This window comes from Schistocerca gregaria, chromosome 11 (genome assembly GCF_023897955.1).
Source record: "Schistocerca gregaria isolate iqSchGreg1 chromosome 11, iqSchGreg1.2, whole genome shotgun sequence".
Lineage (NCBI taxonomy): Eukaryota > Metazoa > Arthropoda > Insecta > Orthoptera > Acrididae > Schistocerca > Schistocerca gregaria.
Window position 1 is genome coordinate 23,228,905 of NC_064930.1, and position 23,841 is coordinate 23,252,745.

A 23,841-nucleotide genomic window follows, 5' to 3' on the forward strand; every position below is an offset into this window, starting at 1 on the left:
GATGAAAAAATTCCTTAGTGATTTTTCCACAGATGACGCCCTGCTGCAATTTCTGAGTTCTTATCGCTTCACGCCTCTGGGTGATCGCAGCTCTGCTGAACTCTTGCATAGTCGCCAACCGCGCACTCTACTGCACCTGCTTCACCCTGTCAGGCCTTGTACTGTGTCCCCTAGTGCGGGAATATACTCGGTGGGCGCCGACGTGTGGGCACGAGGGTATGGATCTCGCCCTAAATGGATTCCAGGGGTGGTCACGGCTCTTCGCGGCCGCCGACTTTGTGAAATCCGTAAGGGCGACGGCACGGTTGTTCGCCATTACGACCAGATGCGCCCACGAGTGGTGGCCACGCCTGTGCCACCGCCCCTGCCTTCGCCTCCACCAGCCCGAGACGCCAGTCCTGTCGCTGCTGCCGATCTACCGTCCGTGTTGATACAGCCGCCGTCGCTGCCGCTTCCAAGTACTCCGGAACCGGCCCCAGTCGCGACGCCGCCTTCTCCGGGACCCATCTCGCTGGAGCACACTCCCAGGTCAATGACACCTATGGATGCTGCTCCGGAGTTTTCACCCATCATCTCATCCAGGAGGCACGTTCCACGCACGAGCTTCCGTCCTGGACATTTTCGACCATACTCCCGTGTCTCTGCGCGGGATCTCCTCGGGGCCTCACAAGAGGCCATGGATGTCTCTGCGCTGTCCATGTCTCCAAGGAAGTGAGTGTTTATTTTTTTCAAGGGGGGAAAAGTGTTGTGATAGTGCCACGACATTTAACAGTGTCGCCACGACAGTACGCACAAACGGTGATAGAGGCACTCCGCAAATCGGATGAGCGCGGGAGCGCCACCTAGCTACGAACGGCACCGGCCGCATGTCACGGCACAGCAGTCGAATACGAGAGACTGAGTTGTAATCATGTGATCAGCTATTGTTTCTAAGAGAGAGTGTGAAAATCCGCGCAATTATTGTGATTAAATGTTATAACAAAAATATGAAATGTTCTATACATATTCATGCAATGGTGTGAAAAATGTATTTTTGTTACCAGATGTGCAGTCTTCAACTTCTTCTTCTTCTTTTTGCACGGTAATCATCATACAAACATTTCAAAACTTAACCCAAATACCTTCTGCATTACGGACAAAATTACACAGATGAAAATTTAAATGAAAGATGGGTTTATAAGTAAAATGAAATTCAAGCAAAATGAGAAACAGATGGAATGAATGCAAATAATGTGGACAGAAGAACAGGATAATACAACAAAAGAAATTAAATCAAAATGGATACACAAACTTAATTAAAGACACACGAACAAAGATTTCAAGTGGAGAAAGAAGGATAGGAAGAAAAATGAGAGAAAATGAAGAAGTTGATATTATGTTTAAAGTTGTGTGATGAAGGATTGACATTAAAAAATCAAGTTTAAATCAATTATCTGAATAAAAATGACGATCAAAGTCATTTTGACAAAAATTTAAAAATAAAGAAACTTACGGCAGCTGACAAGTTTCAAATGTATAACTTCCTGCATGCGAAGCTGTTAGCCTGTCCATCGTACCACACAACCACACCACACAATGAGACTATTTTAGTGCTACAAGTATTGCACAAAATATCGAATTTTTTTTCGTCAAATACTCGGAAACGAGGGCCCGTGGTGGTGAATGGCTGCAGCATATGATACCTAGGGGATCTTAACCTACATCAAACATACAGATTGCACTGCTGGAGACCTCTCCTTGTCAGACTACACTTAGGGGCTTCTTACCCACCGTGTGTAAGTGTTGCTCAGATTTCTCACAAGCAGTCACGAGTCCCACCAGGAATTTAATCTGTCTCCATTCCGGTTCAGAATTACACTTCTTCTGTTCGAAACACAGCATCAGCATCGGTAGCATGCCACATTTTTGGACCGTACTCCAATATTCTACATGCTGCCTCCTGATCTAGCTACTAGTACAATATTCTACATGCTGCCTTCTGATCTAGCTAAATAGTTCTCATTTTAAAATTCCCTTAATGATGCTTAGGACATAAGAGTCATCATCACCATCTGTCTTGGCCAGTCTATGACGGTGGTTTGATAAGCCTGCTAAAAGAAGAACAAATGTTTGTTTTGTAAACAACTCACCTTACACCTACACATACACAGTCTCCAGCGATCCTCTAGCTTTTTCACCCCGTCGAAAAAATTGGTTCCGTCAAACTGTAAAACACTTGTTAACTGCATTTATCACTTCCTCATTTTATGAAAATTTCTTCCTACAAAGTCAAAGTTCCAAGTTATGGAACATGAAGAAGTTACGTGGGGTAAGTCTGGTGAATAGGGTGGGTGAGAACCAATTCAAAGCCCAATTCATGCACTTTCGCCTTGTTATTGCTGACGTGTGGGATAATGCACGATCCTGGTGAAAGAGCACCTTTCTGCATGCCAACCTTGGTCTGTTTTTCAGCCAACATAAGTTTCAAACAATCCAACAATGAGGTATAATAGGGTCAAGTTACGGTTCTACTTTCTCCAGGTAAACTATGAGGACCATTCATTTGGAATCCCAAAAAGCAGCTGCCGTCACCATACCGGCTGATGAAACGGTCTTTGACTTCTTCGGTGCACTTTCACCGACCTTTGCCCATTGTTCTGACCAATGTTTTGACTCTGGTTTCACCAACAGTCACAAACTGACATGCGGATTGAGATTCAACATCACCGGACATTGTGCCGAATCGCTGAGTCGGATGCACATTCTGTCAACCGTATGCACACATCTCGCATACGGCTTCTTCACAGATAACCCTCCATGCAGGATATTGTGCTCTTGCTCAGTTGAGATGCCTACAGTCTTTGCACACACTCAATTTTTTTCAGCTGTCTCGCATTACCACTATTGTGGATTTTACGAACGGTTTCTTTTGCGGTGACCTCAATCCCGTAGCCGGAGCGCACTCCGTCTTCAGTTCTCATCCGATCCTGTTTAAATTTGTTAATCAGAAAGCGAAAGATCTTCTACGACTGAGCAGAGTCCGAGTGAACTATATCCAAATCTGTATTGAATTGTGAGGCAGTCCAACGCTTCGAATGAAAATTTTAATAACACCACAAAACTCTGTTTTCTGCAGTTTCGATCACAGTCGACACATTGATCGATTTGAACAGATCGGGCTAACTAATCACAAAGGCACATCAAAAATGTAAAATTCTTTCACAAAAATTTACGGGGCTTACGAAACCACCCACGTATTAGTTTGTCATTGCCAGTAATTCTGGAATGAAACTAACCCTCACTGTCCTCCAAGCATTAGCTGTACTAATGAACAAAACAAGCTATATCCCATACCAAATATTTGATGAATGAATGCTTAATAAATAAACTAATTAATGATGCTTCTGCTCACAGGCATACAGACTTGCCACTAAGCACTTCTACAAAGTGAAACACTGGTATCTACCACTGTCCTTCACCAGACACGACAACACGAACGGTACACTGGTCGACACACAGATTTTATTCTCAGCGGTCATGTGGTAGTTACATTACCGATCGAGGTGGGCGATTACAATCTTAAATATCTTACCACGTTACAGTGTGCACGGGGCTTGTCCCTGTTCGTTCTTCAGCACTACACCTTCATAATGTATGCCATTTTCCGTATTTCGCTTAATTTGCGATTACATTTGGAGGCCTATGTTTATACAGTTTCAATTATCTAGTCTCGTCTATAAAAAATGCCTGGCACCAAACATTGAGATAGCAAGAAAAGGAATATGTGCTTTAAAAACTCTCACATTAAATAAAGACTTGTATGCACCACTCTTAGAACTTCTGAAGATTTCTTTGTACAGGAAAGCAATTAAAAGAAGAGTAGGATGTACAAATGCCGGTGTGGAAACAAGACTATCGTGCACTCGCCTTACCTCGGACATCAGGTCACCGACAAGCTCGTCTCCGCACTCGTAAAATTCGGGCGACTTCATCGTGTCACTACAGGCGACCTGCAGACAAAACAAACACACTCTGAAGCACAATGCTTTTAACGACGACAGCTGCTTAACTACTATGCACACCACAAAATTCCACTAGATTATTTAACAATATACACATAAAGAAGTACAGTAGGGTCATTCCGTGCCAAGCAGAGCACGGGTCCCCACTCGACCACCTCTGAATCCGATGAAACTTCTCGGGAATGTTCCCCTATGTCTCTGACAGATATATAAGGGAAAAATAACAATATTATAAAAAGGAAAGTTGCTACACGCCTTATAGCGGAGATGCTGAGTTACAGACAGGCACGGCAAAAAGACTGTCAGAAATTGTCTTTTTGTTGGGCCTATCTATGACTTGGCATCTCTGCTATATGGTGATGAGCAACTTTGGTTTTGTCACTTAGTCATAGCTAACACTTGGTATAAGAATCATGAAAGAAGGTTATATGCATGGAAGAACCCTGGAGATACTAAAAGCTATCAGATAGATAGCGTGGAATGTCAGATCCCTTAATCGGGCAGGTAGGTTAGAAAATTTAAAAAGGGAAATGGACAGGTTAAAGTTAGATATATTGGGAATTAGTGAAGTTTGGTGGCAGGAGGAACAAGACCTCTGGTCAGGTGACTACAAGGTTATAAACACAAAATCAAATAGGGGTAATGCAGGAGCAGGTTTAATAATGAATAGGAAAATAGGAATGCGGGTAAGCTACTACAAACAGCATAGTGAAGGCATTCTTGTGACCAAGATAGATACGAAGCCCACACCTACTACAGTAGTACAAGTTTATTTGCCAACTAGCTCTGCAGATGACGAAGAAATTGAAGAAATGTATGATCAAATAAAAGAAATTATTCAGATAGTGAAGGGAAATGAAAATTTAATAGTCATGGGTGACTGGAATTCGAGTGTAGGAAAAGGGAGAGAAGGAAACGTAGTAGGTGAATATGGATTGGGGCTAAGAAATGTAAGAGGAAGCCGCTTGGTAGAATTTTGCACAGAGCACAACTTAGTCATAGCTAACACCTGGTTTAAGAATCATGAAAGAAGATTGTATACATGGAAGAACCCTGGAGATACTAAAAGGTATCAGATAGATTATATAATGGTAAGACAGAGATTTATGAACCAGGCTTTAAATTGTAAGACATTTCCAGGGGCAGATGTGGACTCTGACCACAATCTATTGGTTATGAACTGTAAATTAAAACTGAAGAAACTGCAAAAAGGTGGGACTTTAAGGAGATGGGACCTGGATAAACTGAAAGAACCAGAGGTTGTACAGGGTTTCAGGGAGAGCATAAGGGAACAATTGTCAGGAATGGGGGAAATAAATACAGTAGAAGAAGAATGGGTAGCTTTGAGGGATGAAGTAGTGAAGGCAGCAGAGGATCAAGTAGGTAAAAAAGCGAGGGCTAGTAGAAATCCTTGGGTAACAGAAGAAAGAAAGGAGTAAATATAAAAATGCAATAAATGAAGCAGCCAAAAAGGAATACAAACATCTCAAAAATGAGATCGACAGGAAGTGCAAAATGGCAAAGCAGGGATGGCTAGAGGACAACTGTAAGGATGTAGAGGCTTATCTCACTAGGGGTAAGATAGATACGGCCTACAGGAAAATTAAAGAGACCTTTGGAGATAAGAGAACCACTTGTATGAATATCAAGAGCTCACATGGAAACCCAGTTCTAAGCAAAGAAGGGAAAGCAGAAAGGTGGAAGGAGTATATAGAGGCTCTATACAAGGGCAATGTACTTGAGGGCTATATTATGAAAATGGAAAACGACGTAGATGGAGATGAAATGGGAGATACAATACTGCGTGAATAGTTTGACAGAGCACTTAAAGACCTGAGTCGAAACAAGGCCCCCGGAGTAGACAACATTCCATTGGAACTACTGACGGCCTTGGGAGAGCCAGTCCTGACAAAACTCTACCATCTGGTAAGCAAGATGTATGAGACAGGCAACATACCCTCAGACTTCAAGAAGAATATAATAATTCCAATCCCAAAGAAAGCAGGTGTTGACAGATGTGAAAATTACCGAACTACCAGTTTAATAAGCCATAGCTGCAAAATACTAACGCAAATTCTTTACAGATGAATGGAAAAACTAATAGAAGCCGACCTCGGGGAAGGTCAGTTTGGATTCCGTAGAAATACTGGAACATGTGAGGCAATACTGACCTTACGACTCATCTTAGAAGCTAGATTAAAGAAAGGGAAACCTACGTTTCTAGCATTTGTAGACTTAGAGAAAGCTTTTGACAATGTAGATTGGAATACTCTCTTTCAAATTCTGAAGGTGGCAGGGGTAAAGTACAGGGAGCGAAAAGCTATTTACAATTTGTACAGAAACCAGATGGCAGTCATAAGAGTCGAGGGACATGAAAGGGAAGCAGTGGTTGGGAAGGGAGTGAGACAGGGTTGTAGCCTCTCCCCGATGTTATTCAATCTGTATATTGAGCAAGCAGTAAAGGAAACAAAAGAAAAATTCGGAGTAGGTATTAAAATCCATGGAGAAGAAATAAAAACTTTGAGGTTCGCCGATGACATTGTAATTCTGTCAGAGACAGCAAAGGACTTGGAAGAGCAGTTAAATGGAATGGACAGTGTCTTGAGAGGAGTATATAGGATGAAAATCAACAAAAGCAAAATGAGGATAATGGAATGTAGTTGAATTAAGCCAGGTGATGCTGAGGGAATTAGATTAGGAAATGAGACACTTAAAGTAGTAAAGGAGTTTTGCTATTTAGGGAGTAAAATAACTGATGATGGTCAAAGTAGGGATGATATAAAATGTAGACTGGCAATGGCAAGGAAAGCGTTTCTGAAGAAGAGAAATTTGTTAATGTGGAGTATAAATTTAAGTGTAAGGAAGTCGTTTCTGAAAGTATTTGTATGGAGTGTAGCCATGTATGGAAGTGAAACATGGACGATAAATAGTTTGGACAAGAAGAGAATAGAAGCTTTCGAAATGTGGTGCTACAGAAGAATGCTGAAGATTAGATTTCCGAAATTCCTTCACCAGGGAAGACGAATGGAATATTCCAGAATTTGAAATACGAACATCTGCTAGCATGAGTTTCTTAGAAGTAGATACCGTAGGGGTTGCGAAGCAACTCAAATCGCTTGATACGGGTAAGTCTTCAGGTCCAGATTGTATACCGATTAGGTTCCTTTCAGATTACGCTGATACTATAGCTCCCTACTTAGCACTCATATACAACCGCTCGCTCACCGATAGATCTGTACCTACAGATTGGAAAATTGCGCAGGTCGCACCAGTGTTCAAGAAGGGTAGTAGGAGTAATCCATTTAACTACAGACCTATATCATTGACGTCGGTTTGCAGTACGGTTTTGGAGCATATACTGTATTCAAACATTATGAATCACCTCGAAGGGAACGATCTATTGACACGTAATCAGCATGGCTTCAGAAAACATCGCTCTTGTGCAACGCAGCTAGCTCTTTATTCGCACGAAGTAATGGCCGCTATCGACAGGGGATCTCAAGTTGATTCCGTATTTCTAGATTTCCGGAAAGCTTTTGACACCGTTCCTCATAAGCGACTTCTAATCAAGCTGCGGAGCTATGGGGTATCGTCTCAGTTGTGTGACTGGATTCGTGATTTCCTATCAGGAAGGTCGCAGTTTGTAGTAATAGACGGCAAATCATCGAGTAAAACTGAAGTGATATCAGGTGTTCCCCAGGGAAGCGTCCTGGGACCTCTACTGTTCCAGATCTATATAAATGACCTGGGTGTCAATCTGAGCAGTTCTCTTAGACTGTTCGCAGATGATGCTGTAATTTACCGTCTAGTAAGGTCATCCGAAGACCAGTATCAGTTGCAAAGCGATTTAGAAAAGATTGCTGTATGGTGTGCCAGGTGGCAGTTGACGCTAAATAATGAAAAGTGTGAGATGATCCACATGAGTTCCAAAAGAAATCCGTTGGAATTCGATTACTCGATAAATAGTACAATTCTCAAGGCTGTCAATTCAACTAAGTACCTGGGTGTTAAAATTACGAACAACTTCAGTTGGAAGGACCACATAGATAATATTGTCGGGAAGGCGAGCCAAAGGTTGCGTTTCATTGGCAGGACACTTAGAAGATGCAACAAGTCCACTAAAGAGACAGCTTACACTACACTCGTTCGTCCTCTGTTAGAATATTGCTGCGCGGTGTGGGATCCTTACCAGGTGGGATTGACGGAGGACATCGAAAGGGTGCAAAAAAGGGCAGCTCGTTTTGTATTATCACGTTATAGGGGAGAGAGTGTGGCAGATATGATACACGAGTTGGGATGGAAGTCATTAAAGCATAGACGTTTTTCGTCGCGGCGAGACCTTTTTACGAAATTTCAGTCACCAACTTTCTCTTCCGAATGCGAAAATATTTTGTTGAGCCCAACCTACATAGGTAGGAATGATCGTCAAAATAAAATAAGAGAAATCAGAGCTCGAACAGAAAGGTTTAGGTGTTCGTTTTTCCCGCTCGCTGTTCGGGAGTGGAATAGTAGAGAGATAGTATGATTGTGGTTCGATGAACCCTCTGCCAAGCACTTAAATGTGAATTGCAGAGTAGTCATGTAGATGTAGATGTAGACTAATGAGAAATTATTGAATAGGATTGGGGAGGAGAGAAGTTTGTGCAACTTGACCAGAAGAAGGGATCGGTTGGTAGGACATGTCCTGAGGCATCAAGGGATCACCAATTTAGTATTGGAGGGCAGTGTGGAGGGTAAAAATTATAGAGGAAGACCAAGAGATGAATACACTAAGCAGATTCAGAAGGATGTAGGTTGCAGTAGGTACTGAGAGATGAAGAGGCATGCACAGGATAGATTAGCATGGAGAGCTGCATCAAACCAGTCTCAGGACTGAAGGCCACAACAACAACAATACTGTTACATTTCATTCTCAATTTTCCATTGTCATATAAGGGAAAAGAATATGCAGGATGTACACAACGTCCAGGAACACTTTCAATTATTTATTGCACCAGAACAAAACATTGTACAGATGCATTTTGAAAAGAAACTCTGAAAGTCGTTTTTACAAACATTCGATACGCGAACCACGAGTGATGCTGCAGACATCAATATGGTAACTGAATTCTTGCCGTACCCCTCCCGGCACGGCATCGTCGACTGTGGCAGTCGCTTCCCGTACTGTCTCCCGGAGCTCTTCCACATCACATGGTAGAGGCGGTACACACCCCGGATCTTTAATGTGTCCCCACAAAAAAAGTCACACGGAGCGAGATCTGGTGATCGGAAAGACTATTTCGTGAAATAGCTGTCCCCTTCTGCAGCACGGCCGATCCGTCGATGCTGCAGCTCCGTGTTCAGGTACCCACAAACTTCGAGACGAAAATGGGGTGAAGCCCCATCCTGCCGAAAGATGAAGGGAGAGTCCGAGTGTATTTCTGGTATCAGCCATTGCTGTAACATCTCCAAGTGGAAATATCCAGTAACAGTGGACTCGACGAAGAAATTTTTGACGTGGCGAGACACAAAAAACAGTTACCTCTGGGGAATCACGCTCGATTTCAACGAATTCGTGTGGATGCTTTGTATCCCAGATTCGACAACTATACCTGTTCACTTTCCTATTAGTGTGAAAAGTGGCTTCGTTGCTAAAAATTGAGAGATCAACAAATGTCCTCATTCAATTGTTGCAACTGCGAACAAAACTCTGTCATCATCACTGAGCTTCTGCACAAGCGCCAATTTGAACGGTTTTATAGAAAACTTCTGTCGCAGGACTTGCCACACCGTCATTTGAGCCCTTCTGAGTTCACGGGATGCACGACGCACCGATTTCTTCAGATTCCTTACGAATCTCTCTCGTACGCGCTCCACATTCACTTCACTCACACTGGGACATCCACTTCTCTTTGCCGGGTACAAGCTACCCGTCGCAACAAATTTGTTATGCCAGTGGTAAATGACCCTCCTTGTCAGCGACGTGGTTCTAAACATCCGTCGAACAGTTGTAGCATACTCATTTCTGTCAAACTCCAACACACAGAAAGCTCGATCTGCTCCTGAGCTCACCACATCTGTAACTACTGCTGACTATAGGCAAATTATCAAACTACGCTATGGTGGTATATGTGAAAAAAACTTTCAGGGTTTCTCTTCAAAATGACATCTGTACAATGTTTGATTCTTGTGCAGTAAATAATTGAAAGTGTTGCCTGTACTTTATGTACACCCTGTATATGGGAAGAACACTTTGTCTAATGGTTTAAATTCCCTGCAATTACAGCTAAAACTGGCTGCAAGAAAGAATATGAAACTGCACATTTTCACTGCACAGAATTATCTTTCTTGCAGCTGATTTTAACAGAAAACCTGTATGAAGTGGGTTAAAAAATATATAGCCTACGTCCATCTAAATGTTTATACGCGTATAATGTAAAAATTTGATGTTAATTGGTCAAAACCTCTTCGAGAATTTTGCTGACAACCTTTATCATTTTCATATTTCTTTATTAGAGTATAGTATAAAAATCTGAAAATAACTAGTCAATAACTCTTGAAGACCTTTTTATACGTTGTATATACATTTAGATATGAATTTATTAAAATTTAGCCTATGTCCGTCCAAACATTATTAGACTATTGTGTAAAAATTGTGAAATAGCGCATTTGAGAACTTTTCAAGATTTTTATTAAAAATACTTCCCCGTGATATAGTATATATATTTATATACCGTATATTTTAACCCTTTGCATTCCGTAAGGCAGACACAGGGCAGCTCTGCGTGCTCATATTAAAATCGCCGCCGCCTGGGTGGCAGTGCACCGCAGAGATTTGCGCGGATCTCTTTGTGGAAACAGAGTGGCCACTGGCCAACAATTGGGGTATACATTAAAACAAAGTGTGTGCTTTCATTTATATATTTACGTAAGCTTTTACAGTACAAAACTTTCCATTGCGTGGTTTTTTTGAAATATTCTTCAGGGTGGAGAGCTGGGTATCGTGAGCACGTTTCGCAGTAATACACAGTTTCACACCTGCCACCTTTCTTTTTTCTGTCTGAGCACACTGCACAATCCTTATACTTGTTCCCAGGAAGCTTGTCAATAATGTCTAACTTTCCATTGAAGCGTTCCTCGTCATCAGAAGTTGAACGACATCCCCGTTTCTGTCCTCGAGTTCCTTCTTCAGCAAACGGAATGCTTTGTGTGACGGTATTGTCAAGTCGTTTTTCTCACAGTGGTTCTTGTATAGTAAATAGCTGTTTACAAGTCCTACCTCCAACAGCCAGAAGTATAGTTTTCGCCACCACTTGAGACTTTTGATTAGAAAACCGTAACTGGAAATAAAATGGCCAGATCGATCAATTCCACCCATCTTTGAAGTATAATAAATAGTCACATTTGCTTTCTTTATTTCTTCCCTTTCCTTTCTGTTTCTCCTTTCTATAAGTAACACTGAGTTATTGGCTTTTGTAGGAAACATGAGAACTGTTCGTTTATCTTGCCATGCCAGAACCATCATTTTGTTGTTGCAGAGGCATTTTATTTCGTGCTTCCTTAGACGCAGACCTCCTTTCTCGATTGCAGCTGGAAGGTTTTTGCGATTGGGCTGAATCGTTCCTGTGAGATGCGTGTTCTGTTTCAACAGCTCATCAGCTAATGCAGCAGTTTTATAAAAACGGTCAGTGTACAAATGATACCCTGATTGCCCTGTGGCATTTCTGATATTAGCTAGCAGCTGAAAAACTATTCTCTTAGAAAAATTCAAGTGTGGACAAATCAATGACTCAGTTGTTACAGCGTCAAAATAGGGTATCAAACTGCAGATATAACCATTTGATGAATCCGAAATTACATAAACTCTGAGTCCCCATTTTGTTGGTTTTTGAGGATTGTACATTTAATACACAACCCTTGAACGATACTGTAGATTCTTCAGCAGTTAAATACTGATACGGTCGATAAATTTCGAGAAACGTGCCAGACAAGTAATTCAGTACATTTGTCACTTTACTCAGACGTGAATGAACCTGACTGTTGACATGTGTAGCACTCGTCGGATTAGAAACGTGAAGTGCCCGGAAAATTTGCACAAATTGTCGGCGACTAAAACAGTCTGGAAAGAAGTTGGATGATTGTAACCATTCTCTTGAAAAAAAGTCCTTCAAGTTCTTACACTTATGTAATGCCATATTCAGTAGCACACCATGGAAGTGTTTCATTTCTTCCACGGTAACATTGCTCCCGTCCCGCCATGCAGAATGTTGTGGAAGTGGTGTCATTTTATGTATCTTTGATGTAGCATACCTATTCGTTTCATCTGCAATTTGTTGAAATAGGTTATCTGTAAAAATTAATTGAAAGAATCCGACGGGCGATAATGGAACAAAACAACTTTCTGTTATAAAACCACAATCTGATTCGTGAATAGGAAAATATGGGAAGTCAGTGTCAGAGTCGCTCCACATTCGCCACGAATCCTCTGCTGAATCACTAGAAACATGCGCACTGTCACTGTTTTCTTCGTCATTGTCACTCAAATTGTTTTGAAATGAATCACTATCAAAAGTTATTTTCACTTAGAGATTGCTCTAAAAGATCTAAAATATCTTCCTCAGAAAGGACTGTACATGAAGAACTAGCCATTTCGGGCATGTGGACTTGAACATAATAATTACATTCTTTGACTTAACACAGCTGCTACTGTTCGACACCGAGTTAACACTAGTTCTCCTAGATGGCAGCACACTGCAGCAATAATGCCTAGCAGATTCAAAATACGTCTGACAGCTTTAAAAAGTCATGTTGAATGAGGCTCGACATCTGAGCGGAAACAAATTTCGCGATGTCGAGTGGCACTCGACATTGGAATGGAAAGGGTTAAAGTAATATATGGTCGATGTCCAACTGAACACTTAGTAAGTATTTGAAATAAATTGGTCAATAATTTTTCAAGATATTGCTAACAATGTTTCCTCTTTATATCTTTTGCTTGTGCCTTTTTCCCACAATGACGCAGGGTCAGCGTGGTTAATCGGATTTGGCAAAGTTAATTTAAGGGGTGGCCGGATGCCCTGCCTGCTGCCAGATGTTTCCCCTTTATATAATGTATAATTGGTCCCTATGTTTGTGCAAACATTTATTACAGTATTCTGGTAAAATTGAAGTAAACCAACCAAGAACTTATTGAGATTCTTGCAACAATGTTAAATGACAACTTGTCTTTATATATTACTAAACATTATTGATCATAATAGTCCGCAGCTCGTGGTCTCGCGGTAGCGTTCTCGCTTCCCGAGCACGGGGTCCCGAGTTCAATTCCTGCCTTGAGATGACTGGGTGTTTGTGTTGTCCTCATCATTTCATCATCATCATCATCATCATCATCATCATCATTTGTGGGTGATGATAGGAATGGCATCCGGCCACCCCACCAACTAACCCCACCAAATCCATTGATAACACAGCAGACCCCATAAGTCGGGATAAATGCTTGGAAAGAGAGAGAGAGAGAGAGAGAGAGAGAGAGAGTATAGATTATAACACTGCTGCTACAAGCCATGTAACTAACAAAACATTTTTTCAACTCCTGAATCTGGATATTCAGATAGTTTGCAGAAGCAAGTCAAAGTCAACATGAAAACTGTTGTTGTGTCTCATATTGCCACTGTATATCACAGCTCAGCTAAAAATAATTGTTAATCTGAATCAAAACCCATTAAAGAGCAAATGTATCAGGAATTGTGAGATGTACGATTATCTACTTTACGCGATATTCTTCCTGCTCACTTCTGCTGAGCAAACACTTTACTTACTTAGGGTGCACTGCCCCAGAAGATAATTCCATAAGACTGTAGGGAGTGAAACTCTGCAAAATAATCCAGCACTCCTGCGTATAGGTCAACACAGTGGGAGGTCAACCTTCGTACCAAATAGCGAACTTATTTAAAAAGAAAAATATCACAATAAATTTTTCCACAAATAAATATTATAACAAAAAGTAATCCATGCTGTAAACACCTCCAAGAGCCCCTACACTAAATCAGGAATATACAAACTCAAATGTGATACATGCCCAAAATTCTACATTGGACAGACAGGCAGAAGCTAAGAAGTTGGATACAAAGAACACATTGGTACTTAGAGGCTTGGCAACTTGAACAAATCTGCATTTGCAGCCCATATTGCTGAAGAAAACCATTCAGTGAGAAACATTGAGAACAATTTAAAAATTTTACATCTAGCAGGGAAGGGAGCCACTATGAATATGTTGGAAGAAATATAAATACACACACACACACACACACACAAACAGCTACCCAGACTATACCCTTAATGAACAAACTGAGTTGGCTAACACCCCTTTCCTGAAAAATTTCCAAAAATTATTTTCCACCCTCCAAAGCAAATAGTATTCCCACCTATCTGCAGATCAAGTAGCAAATTTATATCTTACTACAAATCTCATGATGCTAAATTTAAATAAATAATGTACTATGTTACCCATGATGTGACTTACCAAACGAAGACACTGGCATGTTGATAAACACACAAACATACACACAAAATTCAAGCTTTCGCAACCAACGGTTGCTTCTTCAGGAAAGCAGGAAGGAGAGGGAAAGACAAAAGGATGTGGGTTTTAAGGGAGAGGGTAAGGAGTCATTCCAATCCCGGGAGCGGAAAGACTTACCTTAGGGGGAAAAAAGGATAGGTATATACTCACGCACACACACATATCCATCCATACATATACAGACACAAGCAGACATATTTAAAGGCCTTGGCCTTTAAATACGTCTGCTTGTGTCTGTATATGTATGGATGGATGTGTGTGTGTGTGTGTGTGTGTGTGGGTGCGCACGCGAGTCTATACCTATCGCACTGTTGGTTGCAAAAGCTAGAAATTTTATGTGTGTGTTATTTTATTGTGCCTGTCTACTGGCGCTTTCCCGCTTGGTAAGTCTTGGAATCTTTGTTTTTAATATATTTTTCCTATGTGGAAGTTTATATATGTAAAAGCAAAGATTCTGTAACTTACCAAACGAAGGCGTTGGTACGTAGATAGAAACAATAACAAACACACACACAAATTTCAAGCTTCATCAGGAAACAGGGATGGAGAGGGAAAGACAAAAGGATGTGGGTTTTAAGGAAGAGGGTAAGGAGTCGTTCCAATCCCGGGAGTGGAAAGACTTACTTTTTCCAAACATAGGGCATCTTTATAACGTTACAATATATCGTAGCATCATTGACACTTATATGTTTGTAAACACTTTGTATCCATCAAAACACGTGGTGCATGTTAGAAGTCTGTTCTGTGACAAATCTGAAGTGCTCAGTAATACAAATTTACGAGTACAACGGCAGGAATGTGGCGGAAATGTATTCAGAGATAAATCTGAAGTGCTCAATTATACATGTTTATGTGTGCACTGATGGGAATGTGGTGAAAGCTACGAACGTCGTCTGCTGGGTGAGAACTATGGAAACAAATACTTCAAACCATTATTTCATGTGAGTCACACCCGAATACAAATCTTTAATGCAACCATCTGTGTGATGTACTTATAATTATGTATTATTTGTATTTTAGGACAAGTAACCAGTAAAAAAAGCACCACATGTTCTAATGAAAGCACGAAAGGCCTCTGATGATGAATTGTAATGATTTGAAACTGGTAACGGTACCTTTTGAATAAAGGTACTGAAATAAATTTGTGGCTGGTTGCTGTCTCAACGCCATCAACAGTGGAATGTGCTTCTAAGAGCATAGCACACAGAACTGAGCTTCTCGATTAGTTTATCCGTGTGTTGACTCCGTTTTAACTTGTTTCCCAGATGGACACAAAAGGAATTTGACACACTGTGCTTCATTCTGTGTATGACCATTGATGTCCACTTCTCGTGCTGGAAGCATTATTACCAGTTTGAAACTGCATAATACGTGAGTTTGTGAGATTAAGACAAACTGAGCTGTGAACCATATGTAGGTATGTTCAGTTATAAGGCCAAGTTCTTCGAAGTCAATAGAAGGCAACTTATGTACCCAAATAACAAAAATGGCCCACTACTAATCCCTGTGGAATTTTACACGTTACAAAGGATATCCTTTAAAGTAAGCTTACAAGACCTGTAGTTCTACCAGGGAATTAAGTTTTTCACAACTGGTATCACTGTTGGGTAAGGCAGTGACACTGAAGTAAATGAGTGGTATGAGTTATCAGTAGTATTCCAACTCTTACTATGGTGAAGGTTAAAGATGAGCACTCTCATTCTGTCTCCTGCCAAGACTGAAGAGCATTCTGTGATATGCTACCTGAAAGCTGACGGTGTGAGCACTGGTGGGAAACCCTGTCAATATATAGGAGGAGGCTGTGTCACGGCAATATACAAACATGATAATTTTTCTTGTTTACCTCTTCTAACTCTTCATTTGTGAGACCTTGTATTGCTTCCCCTGTGGAGATTCCTTTATGAAAGCCAAACAGCCAAGCGCTTAGTAAGTTCCGCTCTGTTAAATCGACAGTATTCTATCTGAGGCCATTTTCTGAAATACATTTGAAAAGACTTGACGGAATGGTATAGGTTCCTTGAGCAATATAGATCTGTTATTAGTGATGGTTTGCCTATTTCCAGTTTTGTAGAAGGATGTTACTACAGCATTCTTTAGTCAGTCAAAAATTATGCCGAGACGTCGATGACCACAAAGACAGCTTAATCATAGTCCTACCCAGCCAGGACAAGATTTTAATGTTCTGCAAGGAACAGCAGCATGGTTAGCAGAATTATTATTTTTAATGAACTGAAGAATTCTGTAATCTGCTTATAAGTTGTATTTTTAAACAAATGTCTATTGATGGTGCATGCACTAAAAGTGCAGTAATGCCACTGGTTTGTTACGATAATAAGCTGTGCTGCAGAAACAGCAGTGCAGTGAGATAGTCGAGATGGGGCAATGTTAAATCTGAAGATCACAGATTTTAATTTTTGGAAATATTTTGAAAGTACAAATGAACTTTCATTATAATAGGTAGAGTACAACATATGAACTAAGGCAATGGTGAAAAGAATACAAATTAAATATTAAACAATTTGTTCTCAAATCACATTTTTTACAGCAAATAAATGAAATTCCTTCTTCCACTATCACCACAAAATTGGCACCACTGAAGAAGCAACTGAAAACACATTGGAACTATTTGCTACCTGAGTTAACAGCTCGTGTATTCACATAACATACTTTAGCCAGACTACATCAATAACTTCTCAGTTCAAAATACCAAATCTGAATGAATAATGACGATCACTTTAATGTTTATAGTTAACTAACTGCTTTGTTCACATATATATGCCACAGGTGGCAACTGATGACCCACAGGCTGGATTCGTCCTGTAATCGCTTTCAATACCACTCGCAGAAGAAATTCTTGGGAGAAAGTGAGGCACTTACACTGTACTCTGCCCAGGAGGCATTTTCGCATATTTCTGCCATCGACACTCGACTCGCCTCAGGTTGGCAGCTCGTAATGCAAACCAGTGAAAATTTCCTTACTCCACCACCACTGGATTTAAGTGGAGGAAACACCTCACTACATTAGAGGGGTAGAGGGCGAGCATTTTCGCCTCTGGATCAGTGCTGACAATGCACTTATTGCCTACTCTGTACCATATACTACTATATTCCATACAATGATAGGAGGCGACAACGACAAGAAAATTAGCGCTTACTCACAAAATTTGTAGGTTTGAACAACGGAAACAGGGGCCGTAGCCAGGTGAACGAACTAGTTATCTTTGTTCCCAGTGGCATCAATTTTGCTGTTTTTTGGGGGAACATAAAGTGAATGTATTCTCAAAAACTTGTGTTTTGAGGCATAATTTGTAAGTGTGGCTGTTTGGAAAAGATATTCCGTTTGATATTGGTTCATTAGACTACTACTATTATTATCATTATTATTATTTTCGTGTCCACCCCGTTAGCTGAATGGTCAGCATGACGGATTGTTGTCCTACAGCTCCGGATTCGATTCTCGGCTGGGTCGGGGAATTTTCTCCGCTCACGGACTGGGTGTTGTGTTGTCTTCATCATCATTTCATCCCCATCCAGAGCGCAGGTCACCCAATGTGGCGTCAAATGTAATAAGACCGGCAGAAAGGCGCCTCGACTTGCACCATAAGGGGTCTCCCGGCCAATTACGCCAAATGCTCATTTCATTTTTTTCATTATTCTCATGTCAGAAACATACAGGTACAGGAATATGAGTTTTACACAGTTATGATTAAATTACTTTTGACCAAAACTTGGCCACCTCCAGTGCATTCTCTGTTGCTTGTTGAAGATCGTCTTCTGTACAGGAGACTGGGCGCAATCGACACTGGAGCATGTCCCGAACTCTCTGTTCTTCTCCACAGTCACACTGAATATCGTCTGGATCAGCGTATCCACATCTTGCCAAGTTAGCTTTTCATCTTTCAACTCTGGATCTCAGTCTATTCAGGGACTGCTACGTTGTCCATTCCCCGTCACGGCCTGGAGGTAAAACTTCGACAACTCTTTTCCAGCGTTTTCAGCAGTGGTTCTAAGTTCCTCTGATGTCCTTCCTCGACTTCAGTTGTTGCGGATGCAGTTCGTGCCCATACAGGTGGTGCTATTCCTGCAAGGTGGTAAAGCCGTTCGACTGGAGTGGATTTCAAGCAGCCTGTTATAATTCTGCAGGTTTCATCGAGAGCTACATCCACCGGCTTGGCAAGAGTTGAATTATACCAAACAGGCCAGGTATACTCTGCCGTAGAATAGCATACTGCCACTGCAGATGGTCAGATTGTTTCAGGTTGACTACCCCACTGTGATCTGGCCAGTTTCTGTAAGAGATTGTTGCTGGTGGAAACTTTCAACTTGCATTTCATGCAGTGCTTTCTGAAAGTGAGAGATCTGTCAACTGTCAGCCCTACATATTTTAGAGTCCCGTAGCGCTCCAGTTCAACCCCGACCGTACTATTTCCAACTTGCGAGTGCCCTCCTTGTTTCTCAAATGGAAAGCACACACTTTAGGGACTCGAGTGAATTTAACAAAAGCCCATAAAGCTTAACAACACAGACACAACATTTTTTACTTTATATGCTAAGAGTGTCGCTGTCACAGGACGAGGTGCCCCACTAACTTAATGAACTACACAAATGAGGCCAGCGAGTCACAGGAGGTCGGCCGCGGTTCGTCTATGCTATGGAACACTGCGTATTTCCGAGGTGCTGCCATCACTGTCACGCGTAGTGACACACACTGTCCCTCGATAGAACTCACTACATGCAAAACAAAAATAACACCCCGACACAATATCTGTACCTTTACAGTTGACATCTTATTTTAAAACTTTTAGCTGCAACTACCATCCATCAGTAAGAAGATGTACATCTACACATCCCACCTTTGTAGCAGTACACTATGTGATCAAAAGTATCCGCACAGCTGGCTGAACACGAGTTTGTGGCACCCTCCATCTGTGAATCTAGGATTCAATACAGTGTTGACCCACACTCAGCCTCGATGACAGCTTCCACTGTCACGAGACGTCGATGACCACAAAGACAGCTTAATCATAGTCCTATCCAGCCAGGACAAGATTTTAATGTTCTGCAAGGAACAGCAGCATGGTTAGCAGAATTATTATTTTTAATGAACTGAAGAATTCTGTAATCTGCTTATAAGTTGTATTTTTAAACAAATGTCTATTGATGGTGCATGCACTAAAAGTGCAGTAATGCCACTGGTTTGTTACGATAATAAGCTGTGCTGCAGAAACAGCAGTGCAGTGAGATAGTCGAGATGGGGCAATGTTAAATCTGAAGATCACAGATTTTAATTTTTGGAAATATTTTGAAAGTACAAATGAACTTTCATTATAATAGGTAGAGTACAACATATGAACTAAGGCAATGGTGAAAAGAATACAAATTAAATATTAAACAATTTGTTCTCAAATCACACTTTTTACAGCAAATAAATGAAATTCCTTCTTCCACTATCACCACAAAATTGGCACCACTGAAGAAGCAACTGAAAACGCATTGGAACTATTTGCTACCTGAGTTAACAGCTCGTGTATTCACATAACATACTTTAGCCAGACTACATCAATAACTTCTCAGTTCAAAATACCAAATCTGAATGAATAATGACGATCACTTTAATGTTTATAGTTAACTAACTGCTTTGTTCACATATATATGCCACAGGTGGCAACTGATGACCCACAGGCTGGATTCGTCCTGTAATCGCTTTCAATACCACTCGCAGAAGAAATTCTTGGGAGAAAGTGAGGCACTTACACTGTACTCTGCCCAGGAGGCATTTTCGCATATTTCTGCCATCGACACTCGACTCGCCTCAGGTTGGCAGCTCGTAATGCAAACCAGTGAAAATTTCCTTACTCCACCACCACTGGATTTAAGTGGAGGAAACACCTCACTACATTAGAGGGGTAGAGGGCGAGCATTTTCGCCTCTGGATCAGTGCTGACAATGCCCTTATTGCCTACTCTGTACCATATACTACTATATTGCATACAATGATAGGAGGCGACAACGACAAGAAAATTAGCGCGTACTCACAAAATTTGTAGGTTTGAACAACGGAAACAGGGGCCGTAGCCAGGTGAACGAACTAGTTATCTTTGTTCCCAGTGGCATCAATTTTGCTGTTTTTTGGGGGAACATAAAGTGAATGTATTCTCAAAAACTTGTGTTTTGAGGCATAATTTGTAAGTGTGGCTGTTTGGAAAAGATATTCCGTTTGATATTGGTTCATTAGACTACTACTATTATTATTATTATTATTATTTTCGTGTCCACCCCGTTAGCTGAATGGTCAGCATGACGGATTGCTGTCCTACAGCTCCGGATTCGATTCTCGGCTGGGTCGGGGAATTTTCTCCGCTCACGGACTGGGTGTTGTGTTGTCTTCATCATCATTTCATCCCCATCCAGAGCGCAGGTCACCCAATGTGGCGTCAAATGTAATAAGACCGGCAGAAAGGCGCCTCGACTTGCACCATAAGGGGTCTCCCGGCCAATTACGCCAAATGCTCATTTCATTTTTTTCATTATTCTCATGTCAGAAACATACAGGTACAGGAATATGAGTTTTACACAGTTATGATTAAATTACTTTTGACCAAAACTTGGCCACCTCCAGTGCATTCTCTGTTGCTTGTTGAAGATCGTCTTCTGTACAGGAGACTGGGCGCAATCGACACTGGAGCATGTCCCGAACTCTCTGTTCTTCTCCACAGTCACACTGAATATCGTCTGGATCAGCGTATCCACATCTTGCCAAGTTAGCTTTTCATCTTTCAACTCTGGATCTCAGTCTATTCAGGGACTGCTACGTTGTCCATTCCCCGTCACGGCCTGGAGGTAAAACTTCGACAACTCTTTTCCAGCGTTTTCAGCAGTGGTTCTAAGTTCCTCTGATGTCCTTCCTCGACTTCAGTTGTTGCGGATGCAGTTCGTGCCCATACAGGTGGTGCTATTCCTGCAAGGTGGTAAAGCCGTTCGACTGGAGTGGATTTCAAGCAGCCTGTTATAATTCTGCAGGTTTCATCGAGAGCTACATCCACCGGCTTGGCAAGAGTTGAATTATACCAAACAGGCCAGGTATACTCTGCCGTAGAATAGCATACTGCCACTGCAGATGGTCAGATTGTTTCAGGTTGACTACCCCACTGTGATCTGGCCAGTTTCTGTAAGAGATTGTTGCTGGTGGAAACTTTCAACTTGCATTTCATGCAGTGCTTTCTGAAAGTGAGAGATCTGTCAACTGTCAGCCCTACATATTTTAGAGTCCCGTAGCGCTCCAGTTCAACCCCGACCGTACTATTTCCAACTTGCGAGTGCCCTCCTTGTTTCTCAAATGGAAAGCACACACTTTAGGGACTCGAGTGAATTTAACAAAAGCCCATAAAGCTTAACAACACAGACACAACATTTTTTACTTTATATGCTAAGAGTGTCGCTGTCACAGGACGAGGTGCCCCACTAACTTAATGAACTACACAAATGAGGCCAGCGAGTCACAGGAGGTCGGCCGCGGTTCGTCTATGCTATGGAACACTGCGTATTTCCGAGGTGCTGCCATCACTGTCACGCGTAGTGACACACACTGTCCCTCGATAGAACTCACTACATGCAAAACAAAAATAACACCCCGACACAATATCTGTACCTTTACAGTTGACATCTTATTTTAAAACTTTTAGCTGCAACTACCATCCATCAGTAAGAAGATGTACATCTACACATCCCACCTTTGTAGCAGTACACTATGTGATCAAAAGTATCCGCACAGCTGGCTGAACACGAGTTTGTGGCACCCTCCATCTGTGAATCTAGGATTCAATACAGTGTTGACCCACACTCAGCCTCGATGACAGCTTCCACTCTCGCATGCATATGTTCGACCAGGTGCTGGAAGGTTTCTCGGGGAATGGCAGCCCATTCTTCACGAAGTGCTGACAGAGGAGAGGTATCGATGTCTGTCAGTTAGACCTGGCATGAGGTCGGTGATCCAAAACATCCCAGGAATCAGGTCAGGACTCTGTACAGGCCAGTCCATTACAGGGATGTTATTGTTGTGTAACCACTCTGCTGCAAGCCGTGCATTATGAACAGGCGCTCGATCGTGCTGAAAGATGCATTCGCCATCCCTAAACTGCTCTTTGACAGTTGGAAGCGAGAAGGTGCTTAAAACATAAGTGCGGGCCTGTGCTGTGATAGTACCACACTAAGCAACAAAAGGGTGAATGCCGCATCCATGAAAAACATGTAGCGGGACTTTGAATTTCGCCGCACTACACTTGTTCCCTCAGACATAAATTATACCGTCGCAGCGGTATGAGCACTCGACGGCAGAGAAAATACTAAAATTGTAACTATTTTTTTGTTTTCTATCCATCTATTGCCTCTCGAGAGTGGAAACATAGTGCAGACGTGATCCGATGAAGACGAAAAAAACTTATTAATGTGTAGACATATTGTGGAAGTTGTTATGACATTTGGAGGAGAGAAGCAACGTAAAATAAGTTGTATTTAATATCAAGACGGTTTTGTATACATTAGAAATTCCTGGACAATGAAGTCCGATAATTTTTCTGTAATACGAAGTCTGATTTGCATCTCATTCTTTCCCTTTTTCACGGTCATTTACGATGTTAAAACCCCTGTTTTATTCACCATTTCTTCCCACATTTTCAACCTTTTCCTTCCTTTCCTTCTTCTCTTTTTTTCTTTTTATTAACCACTACAAACACAACCAACCATAACACCAGTGCCTCAGAATTTTACTGTTGGCACTAAACACAATGGCAGATGACGTTCACCGGGCATTCGCCATACGCACACCCTGCCATCGGATGCCCACATTGTGTACTGTGATTCGTCACTTCACACAACATTTTTTCACTGTTTAATCGTCCATTGGTTATGCTCCTTACACCGACTGAGGCCTTATTCGGTATTTACCTGCATGATGTGTGGCTTATGAGTAGCCGCTCGACCGTGAAATCCAAGTTTTCTCACCTCCCGCTTAACTGTCATAGTACTTGCAGTGGATCCTGATGCAGTTAGAAATGCCTGTGTGATGGTCTGGACAGATGTCTACCTATTACACATTACGACCCTCTTCAACTATCGGCGGCCTCTGTCAGCCGACAGACGAGGTCGGCCTGTACGCTTTTGTGCTGTATGTGTCCCTTCACGTTTCCACTTCACTATCACATCGGAAACAGTGGACCTAGGGATGTTTAGGAGTGTGGAAACCTCGCATAGAGACAAATGACACAAATGACACCCAATCACCTG

General features: G+C 41.7%; 1 protein-coding gene across 16 annotated transcripts in view; it reads right to left on the minus strand.

The window, feature by feature from the left end:
* LOC126295436 (uncharacterized) overlaps window positions 1-23,841 on the minus strand; it is a 220,171-nt gene that overhangs the window by 118,318 nt on the left and 78,012 nt on the right. For all 16 annotated transcript variants that reach the window (XM_049987925.1, XM_049987937.1, XM_049987929.1 and 13 more), the window contains one exon: window positions 3,912-3,989. In XM_049987925.1, coding sequence (XP_049843882.1) covers window positions 3,912-3,989 — 78 coding nt within the window. The remainder of the gene's footprint in view (window positions 1-3,911; window positions 3,990-23,841) is intronic.